We start from the raw sequence: 25,320 nt of genomic DNA, 5'->3' as shown, positions 1-25,320 counted from the left end.
CACTGGCACACACACACCCACTCTCACACTCACGCACACGCACACTCACACTCACACTCACACACACACACACACACACACACACACACACACACACACACACACACACACACACTGGCGCGCGCGCACACACAAACACAAACACACACACACACACACACGCACGCGCGCGCGCACACACACACACACACACACACTCACCGATACACCCGCGCACGTGCACACACACACACGCGCGCGCGCGCGCACTCACACTGGTACACACACACACACACACACACACACACACACACACACACACACACACACTTCCCTTGGCTCTGCCCCATGACCCCATGCTGCACAAACATGTCGTGTAGTGCCACACGGCCTTGACCCGTGTACACCGTACTGCGGTGAGGGTCAGTGAAGGAAGACCCCCCAGTCATCCTGGAGTTATATATACATACATACTTACTGCCATCCTATTTCTTCCACTCATCACCAAAGCCACAAGTGTACCACAGGACATAGGAAGCGACCAAAACGATACTGTTATCTTGCGTTTTCATTGGTCAACGACCGAAACAAAAACACCAATCACACGGCTTCAAGGCCCCTTTTCTTTCCTTCAAACCCACCACTGTGACCTCTCCTTATCTGCACGTTTTGAGTGACTGTAACGTGCCCCAAAACTTGGTGGGACAAACATTTTTATCAGTCAAAGGAATGCATGATTGAGCACACACATTAGAAAGGAAGAGCCTGTAGTTTGGTCAGAGTAATGCCGCTGACTTTTCCTGCTGTCGCCTGATGGACTGAAGTTGTGTGGCTCTCAAAGTGATCGGTGCATGTTAGGAATGTGGGCGCATTTTGTAATGGTTCAGCTAGAAATAGAACCAGGACGTTTACATGTCCGTACCTTGTTATGTACTACCCCCCCCCCCCCCCTCCCCAATATTCCTTGTGACCCCGGTACACTTGGTTATAAAGACATGATTATTCTATTCTATTCTATTCTATTCTATTCTATGTGACTGTGAGAGGTGGAAAGAAAAGGAATGAGGGGGTGGGGGGGGATGCGGCGGGGGGAGGGCGGTGGCGGGGGGGGGGGGGGGGGGGGGGCATGGAGACTGCAATGTTGAGAGAGGTATGTCTCTTCTGGCAAGCATGTGTACTCTCTCTCTCTCTCTCTCTCTCTCTCTCTCTCTCTCTCTCTCTCTCCACACACACACACACACACACACACACACACACACACAGAAGCTGATGATTTTGTGATAAGCCATACCCTATGTATTTCAGTCAGTGGTAATCAACACATTGCACGACAACCACTGTGTTTTCAAAGACACGCATTTCCACTCTGCTCTTGCATTGCGCTCTTTTGTTTTACGCCGCTGGGAAAATATTTCTAAAGGTTGGAATGCTCGGCATGTTTTTGCTTTTTTTCTAATCTACACTATGATATACAGGGCGCCATCAACCCCCTTAGGTGAAGATGTGCATCTGTTTCGTCCCACAGGTCTGTCTGTCTGTCTGTCTATCTGTCTGCCTGTCCGTCTATCTGTCTGTCTATCTATCTATCTATCTATCTATCTATCTATCTGTCTGTCTGTCTGTCTGTCTGTCTATCTGTCTGCCTGTCTGTCTATCTGTCTGTCTGTCTATCTGTCTGCCTGTCTGTCTATCTGTCTGTCTGTCTATCTGTCTGCCTGTCTGTCTATCTGTCTGTCCATCTATCTGTCTGTCTGTCTGTCTGTCTGCCTGTCTGTCTGTCTATCTATCTGTCTGTCTGTCTGTCTATCTGCCTGTCTGTCTATATGTCTGTCTATCTGTCTGTCTGTCTGTCTATCGGTCTGCCTGTCTGTCTATCTGTCTGTCCATCTATCTGTCTGTCTGTCTGTCTGTCTGTCTGTCTATCTATCTGTCTGTCTGTCTGTCTGTCTGTCTGTCTATCTGTCTGTCTGTCTGTCTATCTGCCTGTCTGTCTGCCTGTCTGTCTGTCTATCTGTCTGTCTGTCTGTCTATCTGCCTGTCTGTCTGCCTGTCTGTCTTTCTATCTGTCTGTCTGCCTGTCTGTCTGTCTATCTGTCTGTCTGCCTGTCTGTCTGCTTGCCTGTCTGTCTGTCTGTCTGCCTGTCTGTCGGTCTATCTGTCTGTCTGTCTGCCTGTCGGTCGGTCTATCTGTCTGCCTGTCTGTCTGCCTGTCTGTCGGTCTATCTGTCGGTCAGTCTGTCTATCTGTCTGTCTGTCTATCTGTCTGTCTGTCTGTCTGCCTGTCTGTCGGTCTATCTGTCGGTCAGTCTGTCTATCTGTCTGTCTGTCTATCTGCCTGTCTGTCTGTCTGCCTGTCTGTCGGTCTATCTGTCTGTCTGTCTATCTGTCTGTCTGCCTGCCTGTCTGTCTGTCTGCCTGTCTGTCGGTCTATCTGTCTGTCTGTCTGTCTGCCTGTCTGTCGGTCTATCTGTCTGTCTGTCTATCTATCTGTCTGTCTATCTACCTGTCTGTCTGCCTGTCTGTCGGTCTATCTGTCTGTCTGTCTATCTATCTGTCTGTCTGCCTATCTGTCTGTCTGTCGGTTTATCTGTCTGTATGCCTATCTGTCTGTCTGTCTGTCTGTCTGTCGTGGACCACCAACAACGCCCGCCTTTCTCGCAGACTCAGCTGACACTGACACGCCCTGAGGGAAACCAGAAACAGCAAGGGAGGTTACTGCGTTTGTAGTGACGTGCCGTGCTCCTGACAGGAAGTGGCACCAGGCAGCAATGGCTTGTGGGTTCTGTGTGTCCAACTGTCAGGAATGTGGGTCAATCAACGTGTGGTTTGAAGTGTGTGAGTCATTGTGGGATGTAGGTCAAGCAAAGCCATGCAGTCACAATCACTGATGTAGCGACAAACTGCCACAAGCCTGGCGCCTGTGTTTGATCCATTTGTATTTACAGAAGCAGGAGAATGTGTACACTTGTATGAAGCATCACGTAATATTAAGGCTTTGTATGAAGCATCACGTAATGTTAAGGCTTTTGGCCCCATGTCTTTGAGGGCTTGTTTTACACACATGAGACAAGCCACACAAACTGAGGCACTAAGAAGGAAGATTGGGATGTGTGTGTGTGTGTGTGTGTGTGTGTGTGTGGTCGTGTGTGTGTGTGTGTGTGTGTGTGTGTGTGTGTGTGTGTGTGTTTGTCTGTCTGTCTCTGAAGTATGCAATGACGAGGTTTAGATTTTTAGATTTGGCGTTTCCTAACAGTATGAACAATCTGTGTCAATTAATATGCGGTTTTCATTTCTTTGTGTGTAACACCATTCCATGGGTAATGGCCTCCATGAAGAAAACACTCAGAGTCTTGAGTCTCTTTCTCCCTCTGTCAACAATCCTACTTAACTTGACTTTATCTTATTGAATACGCATATATAGTTTCATTGTATGTCTAACCGCTATCGCACTACTTAATGATATACAACCACAATCAGTGTCCTGAATACTTTTTTTTTTTTTTTTTTTTTTTTTGGGGGGGGGGGGGGGGGGAGGCTTGGGAGGGGCTGTGTGTGTGTGGTTTTTTTTTGTTTTTTTTTTTGTTTTTGTTTTTTGAGGGGGGATGGTTTGATCTTTTTCCTTCATGATATGATGATGTTTGTATCATGATTATGTAGATGTACATGTTTATTATGTAGATGTGCATGTTTAAATGTGAATGTGAATGTCATGTCTTTATTTCTTCATCTCTTTGCTACTTTGTGGATGTTTTGATTCATTTTCAATTTCCATTTGCCCTGAGGGCTGGATGAAAAAAAGCACATGTATGCTTATTCCACTTCCCTCAATAAAAAAAACTTTGTTCGTTCGTTCCGTCTCTATGGGGTGAGACTGGGGGCTGGGGGCAGAGTCAGTCTGAAAATGACACATCGTCTCCACAATTGTGTGTCACATTGTGAGACACTACCACTTTCCAGATGGTCCATCAGTCAGATCCGGTTTCATGCTGTGCCTCTGGGTCCTTGTGAGAAAGGGGAGTTAACCATCTATCAGTATGCAGCTACGTCATCTGTAAAACCAGTGTGAGACCTCCTTTAGGTCGGAAGTGTAGTTCTCTCGCAATGCCTGTGTCAGCGCCCCTTTAGGCCAGTCATGTAGAACTCTCTCGACATGTTCGTGTGAAGGCCCCTTTAGGCCAGTCATATAGAACTCTCTCGACATGTCAGTGTGAGAGCCCCTTTAGGCCAGTCATATAGAATTCTATTGACATGATAGTGTGAGAGCCCCTTTAGGCCAGTCATATAGAACTCTCTCGATATGTCAGCGTGAGAGCACCTTTAGGCAAGTCATGTAGAATTCTATTGACATGATAGTGTGAGAGCCCCTTTAGGCCAGTCATATAGAACTCTCTCGATATGTCAGCGTGAGAGCACCTTTAGGCAAGTCATATAGAATTCTATTGACATGATAGTGTGAGAGCCCCTTTAGGCCAGTCATATAGAACTCTCTCGATATGTCAGCGTGAGAGCACCTTTAGGCAAGTCATGTAGAAATACACCTCTCGGCATGTCAGTGTGAGGGCCCATTTAGGCCAGTCATATAGAACTCTCCTAACATGTCAGTGTGAGAGCTTCTTTAGGCCAGTCATATAGAACTCTCTTGACATGTCAGTGTGAGAGCCCCTTTAGGCCAGTCATATAGAACTCTCTCGACATGCCAGTGTGAGAGCCCGTTTAGTCCAGTCATATAGAACTCTATTGACATGTTCGTGTGAGAGCCCCTTTAGGCCAGTCATGTAGAACTCTATTTACATGATAGTGTGAGAGCCCCTTTAGGCCAGTCATATAGAATTCTATTGACATGATAGTGTGAGAGCCCCTTTAGGCCAGTCATATAGAACTCTCTCAACATGTCAGTGTGAGAGCCCCTTTAGGCCAGTCATATAGAACTCTCTGGACATGTTTGTGTGAGAGCCCCTTTAGGACAGTCATATAGAACTCTCTCGACATGCCAGAGTGAGAGCCCCTTTAGGCCAGTCATATGGAACTCTCTGGACATGTTCGTCTGAAGGCCCCTTTAAGCTAGTCTTGTCGAACTCTCGCCGTGTCAATATGAGTGCCCCTTTAGGGAGGTCTGGTCGGGAGTCAAGTTGTGTTTACGGTGATGGAACCTTTATGTGGTGGATGGCCACAGGCTGTTTGGCTGTGTTGTTCAGACTGCTGGGGTGTGGGTGTGTGTTCAGTTGTGGTCTGTGTCATGTGTACCATCCCTCTGCACACACCACGTGCTTTTCCTCACGTAGTAAGTCCCGAGTACTGGAAACTAAAAAACAACTTGATCCAAAAAACAGGAGAAGGACTGTAACCTAGTTTTGCAAATCTGAAGCAGAGTTGCTGCAGTTGTTTGTGTAAGAGCATTGAAGGTGGAGTTCAATTGACAGAAAAATAGGTAAACTGATGAATGAATAAATAAACCACAGCAGCAAACTGAGCGTGTTGCACGTCTCTCTCTCTCTCTCTCTCTCTCCGACTCTCTCTAGTTAAGAACAGAAGATTGGTGATAATTGAGGATGATAAATCAAAATTTAAAGTCAGGAAGTCATGATGAAAGAAAACTGTAAAGGGTAACTGGTTCATTGAGTTATGAAGTCAACCCCTTGTTTGTTGTCTATATGTACGGAAATAATCCAAAGTAAGAAGCCTTCCATTTCGTGCGAAATTGAGTTGATTGATACATGTGTTCTAACCCCTTGACATGAACATTTATTTATTCAATAAAAAAAATGTCACATGTCATGTCATCTCTCTCTCTCTCTCTCTTTCTCTCTCTCCGAAGCTCACCGTGACACACACACACACACACACACACACACACACACACACACACACACACACACTGCATGCACACTTGAAGACACGTGCCGAAACACACAGGAATCAGTATATGTTTCTTTTTATTCATTCCATTCATATAATATGCTTACTATCATGAAATCCAAATACAGATAATTATTGCACACAATTCTTCCTATTGCACATCTTCCACAATGGTCAGCTATCTAACCAGTAAAGTTTCCAAATGGTCATCAACAACATCAACAACAATTCACAACTGCAGTAACCACACAGTAACCATCAAGGCTCACGACAGTAACCACACAGTAACCATCAAGGCTCACGACAGTAACCACACAGTAACCATCAAGGCTCACCTCAGGCCTTTGATAACCACTTTGACAAACAAGCAAAAAAACAAAACAAAAACAACAACATTTGTCAGCATTGGATCGACGCTGAACAGGACAGCAGAGGTTTGTCCTCAAGATGGACACGTCACATTCACAGCAGTGATGAAACAGACAGCAGCAGCATCAGACGGAACGTGAGTGTTTGGGGAGAAATGGGGCAGATGAAGGGCGGTTCTTTCTGACTTCTCCACCCGTGGGCCGCAACTCCCACGTTCGCTCACATCAATCAGTGGGGTTTTACGTGACGTGTATCACCGTGTTTTGTTGTGGACAAGTTGTTCTTACCCCCGCCATACAGACAGCCAGAATGGACAGGTCTGAGACTGAGCGATACCCTGAGAGAGATAAAGAACAGGGAGGAAGGGAGATAACTGGTGGCCAGTGATGCCCCTACTTGAGACTACGGGATAGAACAAGAAAAAGAAGAAGAAAATATAGGCAGTCATACTCCGTTTTCAGGGGTGAGGGGGTGGGGGTGGTGGTGGCGGAATGGGTAGGATCAGTGGATTATCGACATAAACGTTTCGGACAAAATGAACGGCAACAGAAAAAAAAAACCCAAAGCAGCCCCACCCCTACCCCCGAAAAAAAGTATGCCAATTAATGCTTCGGCAGCCTTTTTTTTTTTTTTTTTTACCCAGGACCAGACATAACGTTGTTTTCAAAGTTATGTCCAGCTTCTGACCCCATTTACATTCATATATTTTCTTTTCTTGTGGCATCTTATAACACATGCTTTATCTTAAAAGACACATCCACTTATCGTAACTACTAATGATTGTCATAATCACCGGTAAAAATATATGATTGGTATGGAGGAATTAATTAAAACAGCTTTACACATTCCTCACAGACGATCATAGAAATGTTCTCTCTCTCTCCCCCTCTCCAGCTCTCTCTGTTCACGCACACACACACACACACACACACACACACACACACACATACACGACGTATAATCAAGTTTCACAGTTCTTCTTCTTCTTCTGCGTTCGTGGGCTTCAACTCCCACGTTCACTCGTATATACGCGAGTGGGCTTTTTACGTGTATGACCGTTTTTACCCCGCCATGTTGGCAGCCGTACTCCGCTTTCGGGGGTGTGCATGCTGGGTATGTTCTTGTTTCCATAACCCACCTAACGCTAACATGGATTACAGGATCTTTAACGTGCGTATTTGACCTTATGCTTGCGTATACACACGAAAGGGGGTTCAGGCACTGGCAGGTCTGCACATATGTTGACCTGGGAGATCGTAAAAATCTCCACCCTTTACCCACCAGGCGCCGTCACTGTGATTCAAACCCGGAGCCCTCAGATCGAAAGTCCAACGCTTTAACCATTCAGCTATGGCGCCCGTCAATTTCACAGTTCAAAAGACTGTCCCCAATCCCTTGATTCCAGCAATGTTAACAACGTAAGGAGATTGAACTTAGTGACAACGTGGGTTTTCCCCAGTGCACACCAAGCCACTGGCCAGTGGATCTCCCCTCAGTATGCTGTTGATTGAATGGTTTTCTAAATACTCCAACACATCTTAGCATAATCTGTCACACCCAGTGCCACCTCATTCTTCCTTTGTCAGCCTCACTCATAATCCAACATACAGCTATCATCATTATCGTCATTTTCATCATTATCCTACATCACTATGTTATATACTGTTTTTGTTTTTTCTATTTTTGGAACTCCCGCCAACCTTGGGCTTTTCAATTCACTGCCTTTGTCAACTACATGGTAGTCAGCACACACACACACACACACACACACACACACACACACACACACAGCATCACATACATAATATTTCATTCCAGGTTCAATCACAATTCATTTCCACAAAACACGTTCTTTCTTTCATGCGCCATGTCCTAATCAAGTCTTCAGTGAGTGCAAGTCACTTCAGATCATCGCCTGTCTTTTCAACACACCGTCCATTAAACACAAATCAAAATAAAGTAATGCTTCAATTCCACACAGTGAAGCCAAGTCCACGTGAACGGGAACCAACTCTTACAGTCCACACCCACACACACTGTCTGCAGTCCACACCCACACACTGTCTGCAGTCCACACCACACACACTGTCTGCAGTCCACACACACACACACTGACTGCAGTCCACACCCACACACACTGACTGCAGTCCACACCATACACTGTCTGCAGTCCACACCCATACACTGTCTGCAGTCCACACACACACACACACTGTCTGCAGTCCACACCCACACACACACTGTCTGCAGTCCACACCCATACACTGTCTGCAGTCCACACCCACACACACACTGTCTGCAGTCCACACCACACACACACTGTCTGCAGTCCACACCCACACACACTGTCTGCAGTCCACACCCATACACTGTCTGCAGTCCACACACACACACACACACACACACTGTCTGCAGTCCATACCCACACACACACTGTCTGCAGTCCACACCCACACACACACTATCTGCAGTCCACACCCACACACTGTCTGCAGTCCACACCCATACACTGTCTGCAGTCCACACCCACACACACTGTCTGCAGTCCACACCCACACACACTGTCTGCAGTCCACACCACACACACTGTCTGCAGTCCACACCCACACACTGTCTGCAGTCCACACCCCACACACTGTCTGCAGTCCACACCCACACACACTGACTGCAGTCCACACCCACACACACTGTCTGCAGTCCACACCCACACACACTGTCTGCAGTCCACACCCACACACACTGTCTGCAGTCCACACCCACACACACTGTCTGCAGTCCACACCACACACACTGTCTGCAGTCCACACCCACACACACTGTCTGCAGTCCACACACCACACACACTGTCTGCAGTCCACACCCACACACCATGTCTGCAGTCCACACCCCACACACCTGTCTGCAGTCCACACCCACACACACTGTCTGCAGTCCACACCCACACACACTGTCTGCAGTCCACACCCACACACTGTCCTGCAGTCCACAACCACACACACTGTCTGCAGTCCACACCCACACTGTCTGCAGTCCACACCCACAACACGTCTGCATCCACACCCACACACACTGTCTCAGTCCACACCCACACACACACTTCTCGTCCACACACACACACACGTCTGCAGTCCACACACCCACCACACACACTGTCTCAGTCCACACCCAACACGTCTGCGCCCACCCCACCACACCTGTCTGCATCCACACCACACACACTGTCTCAGTCCACACCCACACACACGTCTATCCACACCCACCACACTGTCTGCATCCCACCCATACACACTGTCTGCGCCAAAAAAACCACCCCACCTGTCTGCAGCCCCAACCCACACACGTCTGCAGTCCACACCCACACACACCTTCTGCATCCACCCCCCCACACACTGTCTGCAGTCCACACCACACACACTGTCTGCACCCACACCCCACACCCCTGCTGCATCCACCCCCCAAACACGTCTGCACCACACCCACACACACACGCATTCACACACACACACACTGCGTTCCACCACACACACACACACACACACACAACACACACACACACACTGTCTGCACCCCAAAACCCGTTCCGCCCCAACAGCCACTCGGACAGCACAGTTAAAACCTCACTCCAACAAACACCCGCAGTCAGCACAGCGTTAAAGCTCTCTGTCCATCCACGGACGCAGGCCCGCAAGGAGCTAAAGCTGTCGACCCACTCAGTCGTCCAGGCGTCAACACATGTCTGAAGGGAGCTAAAGCTGTCGATCCACTCAGTCGAGCAGGCGTCAACAAGACAATGTCCGCAAGGAGCTAAAGCTGTCAATCCACTCAGTCGAGCAGGCGTCAACACATGTCTGAAAGGAGCTAAAGCTGTCAATCCACTCAGTGGAACAGGCGTCAACAAGACACTTGCACCTTGCGGTCGGCGATCAAGGATGCGAGGTGTCTGATGGACTTGTTGGACAGGGCCCGGTCCCCGAAGAGGCGGCTGAAGATCTTGTTCTTCTTCCTGCGGTACTTGAGCGCCGAGAAGACCACGTGCTCAAACACCTGCTGAAGGCCCTCCTGACTGCGCGCGGAGCACTCAATGTAGCAGTCCGCGCCGATCAGCTTGGCCAGCTGCCTCCCTTCCTCAGTGCTCACCTGGGAGGTGGAGGAGGAGGGGGAGGGGGTCCGGAGGTCGATCTGGGTGCCCACCAGCAGAAGGGGGCGGCGCCGCTTGGTGTGTCGGCGGATCTCGGGCAGCCAGCAGCTGACGACGCTGCAGAAGGACTCGCGGTCACAGACGGAGAAGCAGAGCACGAGCACCTCACTCTCCTGGTAGGTGTAGGCCCGCACACTCTCGTAGTCACTCTGTGGACACAGCAACAGGCACTGTGGGACTGGGGGCAGTGTGTGTGTGTGTGTGTGTGTGTGTGTGTGTGTGTGTGTGTGTGTGTGTGTGTGTGTGTGTGTGTGTGTGTGCACGCGCGCGCGCGCGAGTTCCTCCGCACAAGTTCGCTAAATGATGTCTGTTCTTATCATTTATAATATTTCAATTACTTGCCTTTTTCGAATTCTTCATTTCATAATGTATAAATGTGTTTACTTAGTTGTATGTTTTATCTATCTATCTTGTATCAATCTGTTTATGTTTAACGCAAATTCAGATGCAGGCTCTCAAAGCTTAACAAGCGCGCTGGGTCAGGCGTCTGTTCGGGTAAAACAAAATGTGGTGTAGCGTGTATGAATCAGTCCGCACATTTTGACACCTCCTTCATGTTGGTTGAACCAAGCTTACGTTACAAGGTGGGGAGTGGGAGGTGTGTGTATGGGGAGGGGAGTGGCGGGAGGGTGGGGGGGGGGGGGGGAGGGGAACGTCGCTGTTTTCACTGTCAACTCCGTGAAGTGCCAAGATGGGTATTGACTGTGTAACGTGATCGTAATCAGCTATGCTCGGGTTCGGGTTTGTCCTTGCGTGGGAGAGAGAGAGAGAGAGAGAGGGGGGGGGAAGGGGATGAGAGAGAGGGGAGGGGGATGTAGAGTTCTTTAAGAGGACGGGGGTAGCGGCAGAAGTCTTTCTCTGTGTGTCTGTGTGAGAGAGAGAGAGAGACAGAGAGAGAGAGAGAGAGAGAGAGAGAGATCCGTTTATTTATTTATAGTCTGTTTATCTAAGATAATGATATTAGACTGATGAGACTGAGAGAGAGAGAGAGAGAGAGAGAGAGAGAGAGAGAGAGAGAGAGAGAGAGAGAGAGAATACAGGAACGCAGGAATGCAGGAACTTTAATGTGAAGGCCACCAGCCTGTCCACATGAGAACACGTCCACATAAAGATAACGATTTGAAAAAAATGAGAGAGAGAGAGAGAGAGAGAGAGAGATTCTGTTAACATTCCCTTTCTGTGTGTGTTTTTTGTTGTTGGTTTTGTTGTTTTTTCTGATCAAACACACACGACGAAGGAAGGTGTGTTTTTTGTTGTTGGTTTTGTTGTTTTTTCTGATCAAACACACATGACGAAGGAAGCCAATGGCAGCACAACGTGCACACAGGGAAGCAGCTGACGAAACGGAGTTACTGACGTTTCCGGCCTTACCACCCTGTCTTGCTGCCAAAAGCAAAACAAACAAAAGACAAAAACAACACACACACACACACACACACACACACACACACACACACACTACCAAAACAAACATAGTCGGTGTTGGTCTTCGTCTGTGTGTCTGTCTTTGTCTGTCTTTCGTTCTGTCGCTTTTCCCTCCATTTTGTCTCCCTATCTCCCCCCCTCTCTGTCTCTCCCCCCTCGCCCCCCCTGTCTCCCCTCCTCTCTGTCTCCCCCCCCCCCTCTGTCTCTTCGCCCCCCATGTCTCCCCTCCTCTCTGTCTCCCCTTCTCTCTGTCTCTCCCCCCTCCCTCTCTGTCTCTCCCCCCTCGCCCCCCCTGTCTCCCCCTCCTCTCTGTCTCCCCCCCTCTCTGTCTCTCCCCCCTCGCCCCCCCTGTCTCCCCTCCTCTCTGTCTCCCCCCCTCTCTGTCTCTCCCCCCTCGCCCCCCCTGTCTCCCCTCCTCTCTGTCTCCCCCCCCCTCCCCCCGTCTCTCCCCCCCTCTGTCTCCCCCCCCCCTCTGTCTCCCGCCCTCTCTGTCTCCCCCCTCTGTCTCCCGCCCTCTCTGTCTCCCCTCTCTGTCTCTCGCCCCCTCTCTGTCTCTTCTCCTCCATCTGTCTCTTCCCCCCCTCTCTGTCTCCCCTCTCTGTCTCTCCCCCCCCTCTCTGTCTCTCCCCCCCTCTATGTCTCTCCCCCCTCTCTGTCTCTCCCCCCTCGCCCGCCCTGTCTCCCCTCCTCTCTGTCTCCCACCCCTCTCTGTCTCCCCCCCTCTCTGTCTCTCCCCCCCTCGCCCCCCCTGTCTCCCCTCCTGTCTCCCCCCCCTCTCTGTCTCCCCCCCTCTCTGTATCTCCCCCCTCTCTGTCTCTCCCCCCTCGCCCCCCCTGTCTCCCCTCCTCTCTGTCTCCCCCCCCCTCTCTGTCTCCCCCCCTCTCTGTCTCTCCCCCCCTCGCCCCCCCTGTCTCCCCTCCTGTCTGTCTCCTCCCCTCTCTGTCTCCCGCCCTCTCTGTCTCCCCTCTCTGTCTCTCCTCCCTCTCTGTCTCCCGCCCTCTCTGTCTCTCTCCCCTCGCCCCCCCCCGCCCCCCCGTCCCTGTTTCCTCTCTTCTCTGTCTCCACCCCCCCCCTCTGTCTCCCCCCCTCTCTGTATCTCCCCCCTCGCCCCCCCCCCACCCCCCCACCCCCGTCTCCCCTCCTCTCTGTCTCCCCTCTCTGTCTCTCCCCCTGGCACCCTCCCTCTCTCTCTCACTCTCTCTGTCCTCTTATTCTCTGCCCCTCTATCTCTTTCCATCTAAAATCAAATTTGTTATCGTTATCGTTGTCGTTATCTCTTGCTTTCTCCCCTCTCTCTGTCTCTTTCTGCCCCCCTTTCTCACCACCTCCCTCCCTCCTTCCCTCTCTCTTCTGCTCCCCTTTTCCTTCTCCCCCCTCTCTGTTCTCCCCCCTCCCCCCCCCCTGTCTCCCCTTTCCCCTCTGTCTCCCGTCCTCTCTGTCTTCTCCCCCCCTCGTCCCCTCCCCCCCCGCCCCCCCGTCTCCCCTCCTCCTCTGTCTCCCGCCCTCTCTGTCTCTCCCCCCTCGCCCCCCCCCCCCTGTCTCCCTTTCCTCTCTGTCTCCCGTCCTCTCTGTCTCCTCCCCCCTCTCTGTCTCTCCCCCTCGCCCCCCCCTGTCTCCCTTCCTCTCTGTCTCCCGTCCTCTCTGTCTCTCCCCCCTCTCTGCCCCCCTCTCCCCCCCTCCGTTGAAGATGAGTGGGGTACGCATTGTTTCTGTCTCTGTTCCCGTGTGGGTTTTTCCTTTTTTTCTTGAGCTTCTTTACTTGTTTTGACTTCTATTATTCCCTCTCTATCATCAACTGTCATTGGTCATCGTAAAGGGGTTTCTCTGTTTATCTCCCCCAGGGGGGGGGGGGGAGGGGGGGTTCACGTGTTGATTTCCATTGATTGCAAAGCACCCCAGAAAACACACACACACACACACACACACACACACACGGCAGTACCAACAAGAGGACAGCACAGTAACAGCAGTCCCACAAGGGTCAACGAGGCAGACAGAGAGAGGCCCTCACCACTTTATCTCCAGCCTCTCATCCACCGTTCAGCCTCAACATACCCAGGCTACCGAGGAGACACTGGCACGAACTTCCATACCTACATAGCAGAGGTTGGGGAGGAGAGTGGGGGTGGAGGCAGAGCCACGTAGAGGGGGGAGGGAGGAGTGGGGGGGGGAGAGGGGGGTAGGGGAATAAGGGGAGGGGGGAGGAGGGGGAGTGAGCGTACCTGTAGGGAGGAGAGGAAGGGGGTACGGGAGGTCAATGCCTCTTTGATTACTTGATATTCAAGGACGTAGGTCTGACTGAAGTCGCGCGCGCATGCATGTGTATGTGTGTGTGTGTGTGTGTGTGTGTGTGTGTGCGCGCGCGCGCGTATGTGTGTGTGTGTGTGTGTGAACATATGCGTTTGTGTATGTGTATGTATGTGCGAGAGTGTATGTGTGCGTGTGTGTGTACGTGTGTGTGCGCGCGTGCATATGCGTCCGTACGTCGGTGTGTAGATGTGTGTAGATTGTGCGTGTGTGTGTGTGTGTGTGTGTGTGTGTGTGTGTGTGTGTGTGTGTGTGTGAAGCAGACAAAACAATGACAGGTGTCGGGGTCTCACCTGTCCTGCCGTGTCAAAGAGACTGATGACGAAGTCCTCTCCTCCAACACTGAGGGGCACTGCAACACACAACACACATCTCTTCAGCATCATTCTCCCCTTCTCTTCAATTCCACCTACTGTTTCAGGGGCACTGCAACACACAACACACATCTCTTCAGCATCATTCTCCCCTTCTCTTCAATTCCACCTACTGTTTGAGGGGCACTGCAACACACAACACACATCTCTTCAGCGGCATCATCCACCTCCCCCACTCTCTTCAACTCCACCCGTCAAAGTGCTTACTGACACCAGTCACACCTGCACAACTCCACCCATCATAGTGCCCACTGACACCTGTCATTCACACCTGCACAGCTCCACCCATCAAAGTGCCCATTGACACCAGTCACACCTGCACAGCTCCACCCATCAAAGTGCCCACTGACACCTGTCATTCACACCTGCACAGCTCCACCCATCAAAGTGCCCACTGACACCTGTCATTCACACCTGCACAGCTCCACCCATCAAAGTGCCCACTGACACCTGTCATTCACACCTGCACAACTCCACCCATCAAAGTGCCCACTGACACCTGTCATTCACACCTGCACAACTCCACCCATCAAAGTGCCCACTAACACCTGTCATTCACACCTGCACAACTCCACCCATCAAAGTGCCCACTAACACCAGTCATTCACACCTGCACAGCTCCACCCATCAAAGTGCCCACTAACACCTGTCATTCACACCTGCACAGCTCCACCCATCAAAGTGCCCACTAACACCTGTCATTCACACCTGCACAGCTCCACCCATCAAAGTGCCTACTGACACCTGTCATTCACATCTGCACAGCTCCACCCATCAAAGTGCTTACTGACACCTGTCATTCACACCTGCACAACTCCACCCATCAAAGTGCCCACTGACACCTGTCATTCACACCTGCACAGCTCCACCCATCATAGTGCCCACTGACACCTGTCATTCACACCTGCACAGCTCCACCCATCAAAGTGCCCACTGACACCTGTCATTCACACCTGCACAGCTCCACCCATCATAGTGCCCACTGACACCTGTCATTCACACCTGCACAACTCCACCCATCATAGTGCCCACTGACACCTGTCATTCACACCTGCACAGCTCCACCCATCAAAGTGCCCACTAACACCAGTCATTCACACCTGCACAGCTCCACCCATCAAAGTGCTCACTGACACCTGTCATTCACACCTACACAGCTCGGACCTAAGCGGGATGAGCAGAAAGGCAAAAAGTGAATTCACCACAATCACGTCAACAGAAAAGCTAGAGAAACCAAAAATGCTATCACTCACCCTGAACAGTTGTGAAAGTTCTGATTCGGGTGTGTGTGGGGGGGGGGGGGGGGGGCAAGAAAACGTGTGATACAAAGTGAAAAAAAACTGTAAATGTCACCACTCATGGGATTTGTTGTGGAGGCTCTGATCTAAATTGATGAACAAAAAGACCCATTAAACCTTGCCTGTCTATAGAAGCTATAGAAAACGGTAGACGCTTTATCTCACATCATTAGCTGTGTTGTGGGACTGAAAGACAAAATCAATAAACACAATGTGGTCAACAGAAAAGCTAGAGAATAAAGAATGGCAATACCCACATTTTTCCCCATGCCGGTAATCTTCCATTTTGGAAGATGGAAAAAGTTGTAAACTGGTCAATAATATTATAATATATATTCTCCATTTTTTCCCCTCCACTCTTTGATTGGCCTTCTCTACGCCATTGAGATGGGAAAGAAATGAAGAGTATATACATACATTACACTGTTATTAGCCAGTTTATGCATACATTACACTGTTATTAGCCAGTTTAGACATACATTACACTGTTATTAACCAGTTTATGCATACATTACACTGTTATTAACCAGTTTATGCATACATTACACTGTTATTAACCAGTTTACAACTCTTTCCATGTTCGGAACGAAACTGAATGAACTGGGAAGAACACAGGGAAAGTAACGTGGACGTTGCCAAGAGTGCAGAAGCTATGACTGACCTGAGTAGTTGTCGAAGACGGTGGCGGTGTATGTGTGGGTGAAGAGATGTTGCGTGAAGCTGAGGGTGAGGCACGTCTTGCCCACCATGCCGTCCCCAAGCATGGCGCAGTGCACGAACTTCTCCACACCCCCTCCCCCGCTCTCCCCGCCCTCCCCCTCCTTCCTCACACACCCACTGCCTCCGTTCATCATCCCCACGCTCTCTGCCTTCATGTCTCCAATTTTCATCAAGGTTTCGATAGAAAAAAAAGACACACAGAGACAAAAGTCTGAAAGCAAAATCCGAAAAACTCAGTCAGCAAGATAATGTTCAAACAACTGTCTTCTCTCCAACTCCAAAGTCTTTTTTCTTTTCTTTTGTTCTTTTCTTACAGTTTTGAATACTGGCAAGAAAAAAACGAGAAACACTTGTTAATTCAAACCTCAACAAGTTTCAATGACTGTTCTCTCTCCAAACGAACTAAAAGTTCCAAAGTCTGGCATCAAACATCACCAATATAAGACAGTCTGGAACTCTGGTTTTCAAACGTTGTTCCACACTTGCTTGGCGTGGATAGTCCACCCCATCAACATATCCCCAGTTTGGAACTGTAGCAGATTTATTTGAGAGGAAAACTTGTTCGGCTCACTCTTATATAGCCAGTGGCAGAAGAGAAGAGGTGCACGCGACATCTCAGCCAATCAGAATGCTGGTAGAACGATCACTGTCTGCAGTGTGTGCGTGCAAAGCGGCCAGAAGGCTTGCGAGGGGGGAAGGTCTCTCGGTCAGAGAGAGGTGGCGGTACCTCGTGTTTTTGTTGACACAAAGGGGGTCACCTCTTAACTCCGAGAGGGGGGGGGAGGGGGATGGAGGAGGAGAGAGGTACGGGGAGTGCAGAGAGAGTGCAGGGGAGGGGGGAGGGGAGGGGAGGTGAGTGACGTGGTGACTGGTTCTGTGCTTGGTCAGTGAGTTGAGGACAGTACCTGGCCACCTTTGGTCAGTCAGTTTGTGACCACAGCACCTGGCCACCTTTGGCAGTGAGCGTGCTGACCACGGGCCAGCAGCCAGGTAAACACGGCGCGAGTGCACGGGCTTTCTCTACCACCTTTTTTTTTTTCTTTTTTTTTTTCTTTTCTTTTTTTGTAAGTTGTACTGTACTGTCCTGTAATGGCTGGGGTTCACTTCAGGACAGTAAACAGTTCCCAGTGTGTGTGTGTGTGTGTGTGTGTGTGTGTGTGTGTGTGTGTGTGTGTGTGTGTGTGTGTGTGCTTGTGTACCTGATTGTGCCTCTCTCTCTCTCTCTCTCTCTCTCTCTCTCTCTCTCTCTCTCCCTCTCTCTCTCCCATTCCCCCCTCTCTCTCTACCACTAATCTACATCTGATCTTCCAGTTATTGGCATAAAATGTGTTCGCGTGCGTGTCTGTGCATGAGAGTAAATGTGTGTTTATCCCTCTGTATATACATATACATGTGTGTGTTTGTGTGTGTTTGTGTGTGTTGTGTGTGTGTGTGTGTGTGTGTGTGTGTGTGTGTGTGTGTGTGTGTGTGTTGACAACACAACGGACACGATGTTACAAGTTTTGACAAAGCAGTGCACATCCTGTAAAAATAGGTCGAGAACAGGATGGAAGGGGAAAATACTCACCCACTTTTTAGATCTCGAACTCACTTATATTCATACTCCTACACATGGACTTAGCACACACACACACACACACACACACACACACACACACACACACACACACACACACACACACACATATATAATCAAACCTCAAATTTTACATCTATTAATCATGGAGTACCACTGGGATCCATCTTAGGACCAATTTTATTCTCCACTTATGTTAATGATTTACCTTGTTATATGAAATGTAAATGTGAAATGTTTGCAGATGACACATCCTTACATTCAAGCAATTCAGACGCCAGTAAACTAACTAATGAACTCCAAGATGATATTCAGAAACTTAATGACTGGACACACTTGAATCACATGTCCTTGAATGCTCAGAAAACGAAGTGCATGTATGTATGTGCACGACAAAAAATGAAACATAACTTCAAACCACTATTCCTAGGCGTCAATAAAATTGAAGAGGTAGATTCACATAAAATTCTGGGTGTCATTATTGATAAAGATCTATCTTGGACTGATCATACGAAGTACTTAAGTAAACGTCTCTCAAATAGAATACTTCAAGTAACAAAAATCAAAACGATTCTTAATGTCCATTCACGAAGGCTCTTTTTCTGTGTACATATTCTGCCAGTAACTGATTATGCATCAACTTTATGGGACAGCTGTAGCCTCTCAAACTTGAAGTTTATTCACCGTATGTATAAAAGAGCACTGAAAATAGTATTGTTAAAACCGAACTCCCTGACCCCAATGGACTATAAACAACTTAATATATCATCCTTTCACAACAGGCTGTACTTCAACAAAGCTGTTTGCATGCATAATGTTATGAATGGAAATGCTCCAAAAAAGATTGCAGACACATTTAAAACTAATGAACACAGACACAACCACATGCTCTGCATACCCAGACCAAGAAACAACCTTTACAAATCCAGCTTTCTGTATTCTGGTGGAAAATTATGGAATAATCTCCCACTCACTCTGAAAAGTATCGTAAATAAAAACGTGTTTAAGAAAAATCTGAAGAATCACCTCATTGAAAATAATTAACAGTAATACAAATTTTGACCTGTTAGTCTAATATTCCTATTAATTGTGAAATGTTTTGTATGTTTGTGTTGGCAAGGATTTTGCACTAAATGGGGGTACATGTGCATGTGGATAGGGTGGGTATGGTGTAATTGTGTCCGAGAATTTGTATTCAGTGGTGTGTGTGTGTGTGTGTGTGTGTGTGTGTGTGTGTGTGTTTAAATGGAAATGCAATTGTGTATTTCTTTATCACAATATTTGTGTATATATACATAAGCATTTTGTTGTTGTTGCTGCTCTTCATCTGCTTGTTTCTTCTCTCTCTCTCTCTCTCTCTCTCTCTCTCTCTCTCTCCCCCTATTTTTTCTTCACTTTTTTTCTTTCTTTTCCCTTCTCTTGAATTTTTTTTAAATTATTATTTTCATTGATGGCTTAATGTAAAAAAAAAAAAGCAATTGTTGCTTATTCAATTTACCATCATGAAATAAAATCTTGACTTGACTTCAAACACACACACACACACACACACACACACACACACACACACACACACTGAGCACCAGCCTGCAGAAAACACAAGGGATGCTCCAGCCTGCATCAGGACTCGTCCCTCCAGAGCCGTGTGTGTGTGTGTGTGTGTGTGTGTGTGTGTGTGTGTGTGTGTGTGTGTGTGTGTGCGTGCGTGTGTGTGTGTGTGTGTGTGTGTGTGTGTGTTCGTGTGTTCGTGTGTGTGTGTGTGTGTGTGTGTGTGTGTGCTGACCTGTGCTTGCCAAGTTTGGCTTTATTTGTATGCGCCCTGTCTGTTAGTCTCTCTGTTGTTTGTCTGTGAGCTTTCTCCCTCCTCTCTCTCTCTCTCTCTCTCTCTCTGTCCCTCTCTCTCTTCCCCCATCCGTCTGTCTGTCTGTCTCTCTCGTCATATATATATATATATATATATATATATATATATATATATATATATATATATATATATATATATATATATATATATATATATATATATATATATACCTGTTAGACAGACTCCAACGAATTCAGAATAACGCTGCCAGACTCATTTGCAGAGCTTCTAAATTTGACCATGTTTCTCCTCTCCTTCAGTCTCTCCACTGGTTGCCTGTTTCTGATCGAATAGACTATAAGCTATCCACTCTGACCTTTTCTGCAGTCAACGGATCTGGCCCAAAGTATCTTTCTGAACTCATCCATATCTATACCCCGTCTCGCCAGCTCCGTTCTTCCTCTGATACTCGACTTCTCAGGATACCTCACGTCAGAAGTAAGACCTATGGACACAGATCGTTTCCTTTTCAATCGCCAAAGACGTGGAACAAGCTCCCTGATAACCTCCGTCATTCTGATTCCCTCGCATCTTTTAAATCTCGTCTCAAAACTCACCTTTTCCCTCAGCAATAAGTTCAGTTGTGGCAGGCCCACAACTACATGCATGTATATGAATGTGTGTATATTGTGTGCGTGTGTTTATGTAAGTATGTGCCTGCCTATGTGTGTGTATGTGTTAGGGTAGCTGTTAGATACACATGTATGTTAAAATGTATGTATGCAGTGCGTGCGTGTGTGTGTGTGTGTGTGTGGTCACATTTTGGTGTGTGTATGTAACATAGATATAATGTTTTATGTTATCAAAAGGGTTTTTGTAAAGCACCTAGAGCAGATTTCTGGATAGTGTGCTATATAAGTATCCATTATTATTATTATTATTATTATTATATATATATATATATATATATATATATATATATATATATATATATATATATATGTTCCAATGTTTGTTCCAATGTACCTTTTATTTACCTCTGTGCTAGCTGAATCGGTAGCGTAAGCAGCACTGACTTGAAGTTGTGTACCTTGTGAATGGAGAGAGTTACCACTCTTTACTATTTGTTCATCATTTCATCTCCTGGCCTCATTCTTTGTTAATTTCCAGTTATATATATATATATATATATATATATATATATATATATATATATATAGATATAGATATATACCCTCTCCACTCTTCTCTCTCTCTTCCTCCCCCCTCTCTCTCCCTCACTCTATCTCTATCGTTCACTGTGTGTGTGTGTGTTTCCCTCTCCCTCTCTGTCTCTATCTGTCTCTTACTGTCTGCCTCTCTCTCTCTCTCTCCCTGTCTCTGGAAAGTTTTTTCTTGTTCCTGTGACTTTCGTCGGATTTTCGTCGGAAATCCCCGATTATTTTTAGCGAGAATTGCATGCGCATGCGCGTCTCCATTGCCGGTTTTTCTAGGTCACCGAAAGGCTAAAATTTCGTCATGGAAATCGCTGTTCCGACGAAAGTATTTTGTTCTATTTCGGTGACTATTTTTTGCAAATTTATAAGATATATTTGGCTTTATAATTACACCCATTACTTGCTTTAGTCTTCTATGTTTACTTTGCGCATGTTTCTTGTCACATCTCAGTCATTACGTATTCGAACTGATCCATTTATAAACTCTGTCGAAAAGTTGTCCGAGCAAAAGCAGTGCAAACTCAGAAAAGCTAGTTACGGTGGTGGGCTGCCCATGACGTCATATGACCTACTTCTCGCTCTGCAAGCGACGAGAGGTCCCCCGGGAAAGCTGGCCTGCACACTCCCTGTCCACGTCTTGTGGGTGCTGGGTGCTGGGTGTGGAGGCCGGGGCAGGACACACCCAGTGCCCTCAAGGCCAGTCCTGTGTGCCTTCTGGAGGACACACCATCCATGTTCGCCCTGGATGGGTCGTGGAACAGGAACATACCCGCCATGCATATCCCCCCAGAAAACTGAGGATGGCTGCCTGCACATGATGGCGGGCGTGAAAACGGTCACACACGGAAAAGCCCAGTCGTACATTCGATTGAATGTGGGAGCTCCAGCCACAACGCAGAAGAAGAAGAGAGGAGAATGAGGAGGGGGAGGAGCAGCAGCAGCAGAAGAAGAAGATGAAGAAGAAATGTAATATTTTATGTATTCAGTGTGTTGTTTGTTTTCAACCTTTTATCTGCAACATACCGCCTGTCATAACCATGATCTATGTCGTTTTAACATCGCTTTAATTTTTTCCCTACAGGAGAGGGAAGAACACCACAGCACTGTAACCTAAGGGAGAGTCTGTCTGATGGGTACTGTGAAGGGTCACATCACGTACTCTCCTTGCTGTGAAGCCCAAAGAAGTTTTTTTTTCGTGGAAATAAGAGTTTTTCGGGTGGAAATAAGCGTGGTGTCTGGAACAGCTCAGCTGGTCTTCTTTGTAGTGAACGGTGCCGCCCCCCCCCTCCCCTCCCCTGCCCTCATTCCTGCAGGTGGTGTTATCGTTGGCTGACAAGACCACTTACCTGACAGGGGAAAACACCACATCAAAGGGAAGGTGCCGGCGTCTCCATCAGGTGAACAACACGGGCTGATTGACTGACACGGGGTGGGGGGAAGGGGGGGAGGGGGGTAAAGCAGGCTGATTGACTGACTGACATGGGGTGGGGGGAGGGGGTAAGATAGGCTGATTGACTGACTGACATGGGGAGGGGGGAGGGGGTAAGATAGGCTGATTGACTGACTGACATGGGGTGGGGGGAGGGGGTAAGATAGGCTGATTGACTGACTGACATGGGGAGGGGGGAGGGGGTAAGACAGGCTGATTGACTGACTGACATGGGGAGGGGGGAGGGGGTAAGACAGACTGATTGACTGACTGACACGGGAAGGGGGGGAGGGGGGTAAGATAGGCTGATTGACTTACTGACACGGGAAGGGGGGGGAGGGGGGTAAGACAGGCTGATTTACTGACTGACAAGGGGAGGTAGGGAGGGAGGGAGGGAGGGGGTAAGACAGGCTGATTGACTGACTGACACGGGGAGGTAGGGAGGGAGGGAGGGGGGTAAGATAGGCTGATTGACTGACTGACACGGGGAGGTAGGGAGGGAGGGAGGGGGTAAGACAGGCTGATTGACTGACTGACACGGGGAGGTAGGGAGGGAGGGAGGGGGGTAAGACAGGCTGATTGACTGACTGACAAGGGGAGGGGGGAGGGGGTAAGACAGGCTGATTGACTGACTGACAAGGGGAGGGGGGGAGGGGGTAAGACAGGCTGATTGACTGACTGACATGGGGTGGGGGGAGGGGGGTAAGACAGGCTGATTGACTGACTGACATGGGGAGGGGGGAGGGGGTAAGACAGGCTGATTGACTGACTGACACGGGGTGGGGGGAGGGGGTAAGACAGGCTGATTGGCTGACTGACACGGGGAGGGGGGAGGGGGTAAGACAGGCTGATTGACTGACTGACATGGGGAGGGGGGGAGGGGGTAAGACAGGCTGATTGACTGACTGACATGGGGAGGGGGGAGGGGGTAAGACAGGCTGATTGACTGACTGACATGGGGTGGAGGGAGGGGGTAAGACAGGCTGATTGACTGACTGACATGGGGAGGGGGGAGGGGGTAAGACAGGCTGATTGACTGACTGACAAGGGGAGGGGGGAGGGGGTAAGGCAGGCTGATTGACTGACTGACAAGGGGAGGGGGGAGGGGGTAAGACAGGCTGATTGACTGACTGACAAGGGGAGGGGGGAGGGGGTAAGACAGGCTGATTGACTGACTGACATGGGGAGGGGGGGAGGGGGTAAGACAGGCTGATTGACTGACTTACACTGGGAGGGGGGGGGGAGAGGGAGGGGGTAAGGCAGGCTGATTGACTGACTGACATGGGGAGGGGGGGGGGGGGTAAGACAGGCTGATTGACTGACTGACAAGGGGAGGGGGGAGGGGGTAAGACAGGCTAATTGACTGTTTGACACGAGGAGGGGCTAAGACAGGCTAATTGAATGACTGACAGTTCATCTGAACCCATCCCCCCTGTCACAGTGACAGCTGTCCAGTCAAACAACACAGTGAGGACAGTTCATCTGAACCCATCCCCCCCTGTCACAGTGACAGCTGTCCAGTCAAACAACACAGTGAGGACAGTTCATCTTCTGGACCAAACCCCCAAAGAACCCAAATGCTTTCTTTGTGGCTGGTGAGGAAAATGGTGTTGACAATGGATTCACAATCTTTTTCTTTTGTCAGCGAGAGAAGAATTCATTTGTCTTGTTTCCAGCTTTCAAGATTTCTCTCGTCTTCCTGCCCCCCCCCCCCCCCCCCCCCCCCATCCCCAATCCCCCTCGTCCCGGCCCACACCCGTTCTCTCCATCTCGCTCGCGTGCGTGTGTGGTGTGGGTGTGTTTATCTCTCTCTTTCTTTCTCTCCACTCTTTTTCTCCCACATCCCCCCTTTCTCTGTGTCTCCCACGAGATTAAAGTTTTCTTCTTGTTCTTCTTGTTCACCCTCTGATCATCAGTCATTTTTCCTCTGTCTCTGTCTCTCTCTCTGTCTGTCTCTCTCTCTGTGTATCTGTCTATCTCTCTCTCTCTCTCTATTATACACACCTGCTTGTGAAAGAGTGAGAATGGCAGACAGAGGGAGATAAAGGGATGGGGGAAAAACAAACAGTGCTGACGATGTGAGTCAATCCTTTCCAGGTGACCCACTGTTCCACAAAACACGGGGCCAAATACCTGGAAAGCCCCGTGAACGAAAAAGAAAAGTGGTACAACTTGGTCATTTGATTCAAATGACATCCTTTAACACACGGTTGATTTTGCTGTTGTTGTTGTTTTGCTGTTGTTGTTATTTTCCCAGGCGTGTGTTCAAGCACAAACGTGAGTCTGTGTAGTAACACTGTGTTTCGGTTGTGTGTGTGTGTGTGTGTGTGTGTGTGTGTGTGTGTGTGTTACTGTGGTAAACGTTAACAAATTAATTTTCTCTGGAAATTTTTTTTTCTGTCAATATCAAAATCGGATGAAACAGAGGTTGTTTTTTTTTTTTGTTTTTTTTTGTTTTGTTTTTCGGATGAAACAGAGGTGGGTCTTTTTTTTTGGTTGGGGGGTGGGGGTGGGTTCATTCATATCAATGACGTGTTGTGAGTGTTCCGGATTAAACCGTATTTCCGGATCGTAGATGGTTTATTTCGTTAAGCCCCCGTCACCATGTTATCTTGCCGTTCCTGGTTCGTTGCCGGACGTTTGTGTTGGGTTTTGTTTCAGACTAAATCCCCATTTCTTTCCCTGCACTCCTCTGTGTGACTGAGGGAGTGAACGTCCACGCCTTGTTGTGAACACTACTCATTCCGTATTGAGGGGTAAACTGTGGA

At 48.6% G+C, this 25,320-nt stretch overlaps 1 protein-coding gene across 3 annotated transcripts; it reads right to left on the bottom strand.

Annotated features, from left to right (window-relative positions):
* Positions 1-6,262: 6,262 nt before the first annotated feature.
* On the bottom strand, positions 6,263-17,040 carry LOC143296473 (cdc42 homolog). 3 transcript variants are annotated; one of them, XM_076608420.1, is made up of 5 exons: positions 16,468-17,040; positions 14,428-14,486; positions 9,780-10,551; positions 9,100-9,151; positions 6,263-8,994 (listed from the first exon to the last, which is right to left on the bottom strand). In XM_076608420.1, exons 1-3 carry the CDS (start codon positions 16,694-16,696, stop codon positions 10,096-10,098), a joined length of 744 nt encoding a protein of 247 aa, XP_076464535.1. In that variant the 5' UTR covers positions 16,697-17,040; the 3' UTR covers positions 6,263-8,994; positions 9,100-9,151; positions 9,780-10,095. The 3 variants fall into 3 exon arrangements, with proteins under 3 accessions (XP_076464535.1, XP_076464536.1, XP_076464537.1); XM_076608421.1 differs by lacking the exon at positions 9,100-9,151 and having other exon boundaries at positions 6,263-8,969; XM_076608422.1 differs by lacking the exon at positions 9,100-9,151 and having other exon boundaries at positions 6,263-8,549.
* Between the last annotated feature and the right edge of the window lie 8,280 nt (positions 17,041-25,320).

The sequence above is a fragment of the Babylonia areolata genome, chromosome 21, assembly GCF_041734735.1.
Source record: "Babylonia areolata isolate BAREFJ2019XMU chromosome 21, ASM4173473v1, whole genome shotgun sequence".
In the NCBI taxonomy this organism is placed as follows: Eukaryota; Metazoa; Mollusca; class Gastropoda; order Neogastropoda; family Buccinidae; genus Babylonia; species Babylonia areolata.
The sequence above is the reverse complement of the archived record's forward strand: the minus strand, read 5'-3'. Positions and strand labels throughout refer to the sequence as shown.

Excerpts from the sequence above, each read along its gene's own strand:
- LOC143296473 (XM_076608420.1), bottom strand. The coding sequence starts at position 16,696 with ATGAAAATTGGAGACATGAAGGCAGAGAGCGTGGGGATGATGAACGGA. Across the intron at positions 14,487-16,467 it reads CGTCTTCGACAACTACTCAG|TGCCCCTCAGTGTTGGAGGA; the intron begins GTCAGTCATAGC and ends TGTGTGTTGCAG. Across the intron at positions 10,552-14,427 it reads TCTTTGACACGGCAGGACAG|AGTGACTACGAGAGTGTGCG; the intron begins GTGAGACCCCGA and ends CTGTGTCCACAG.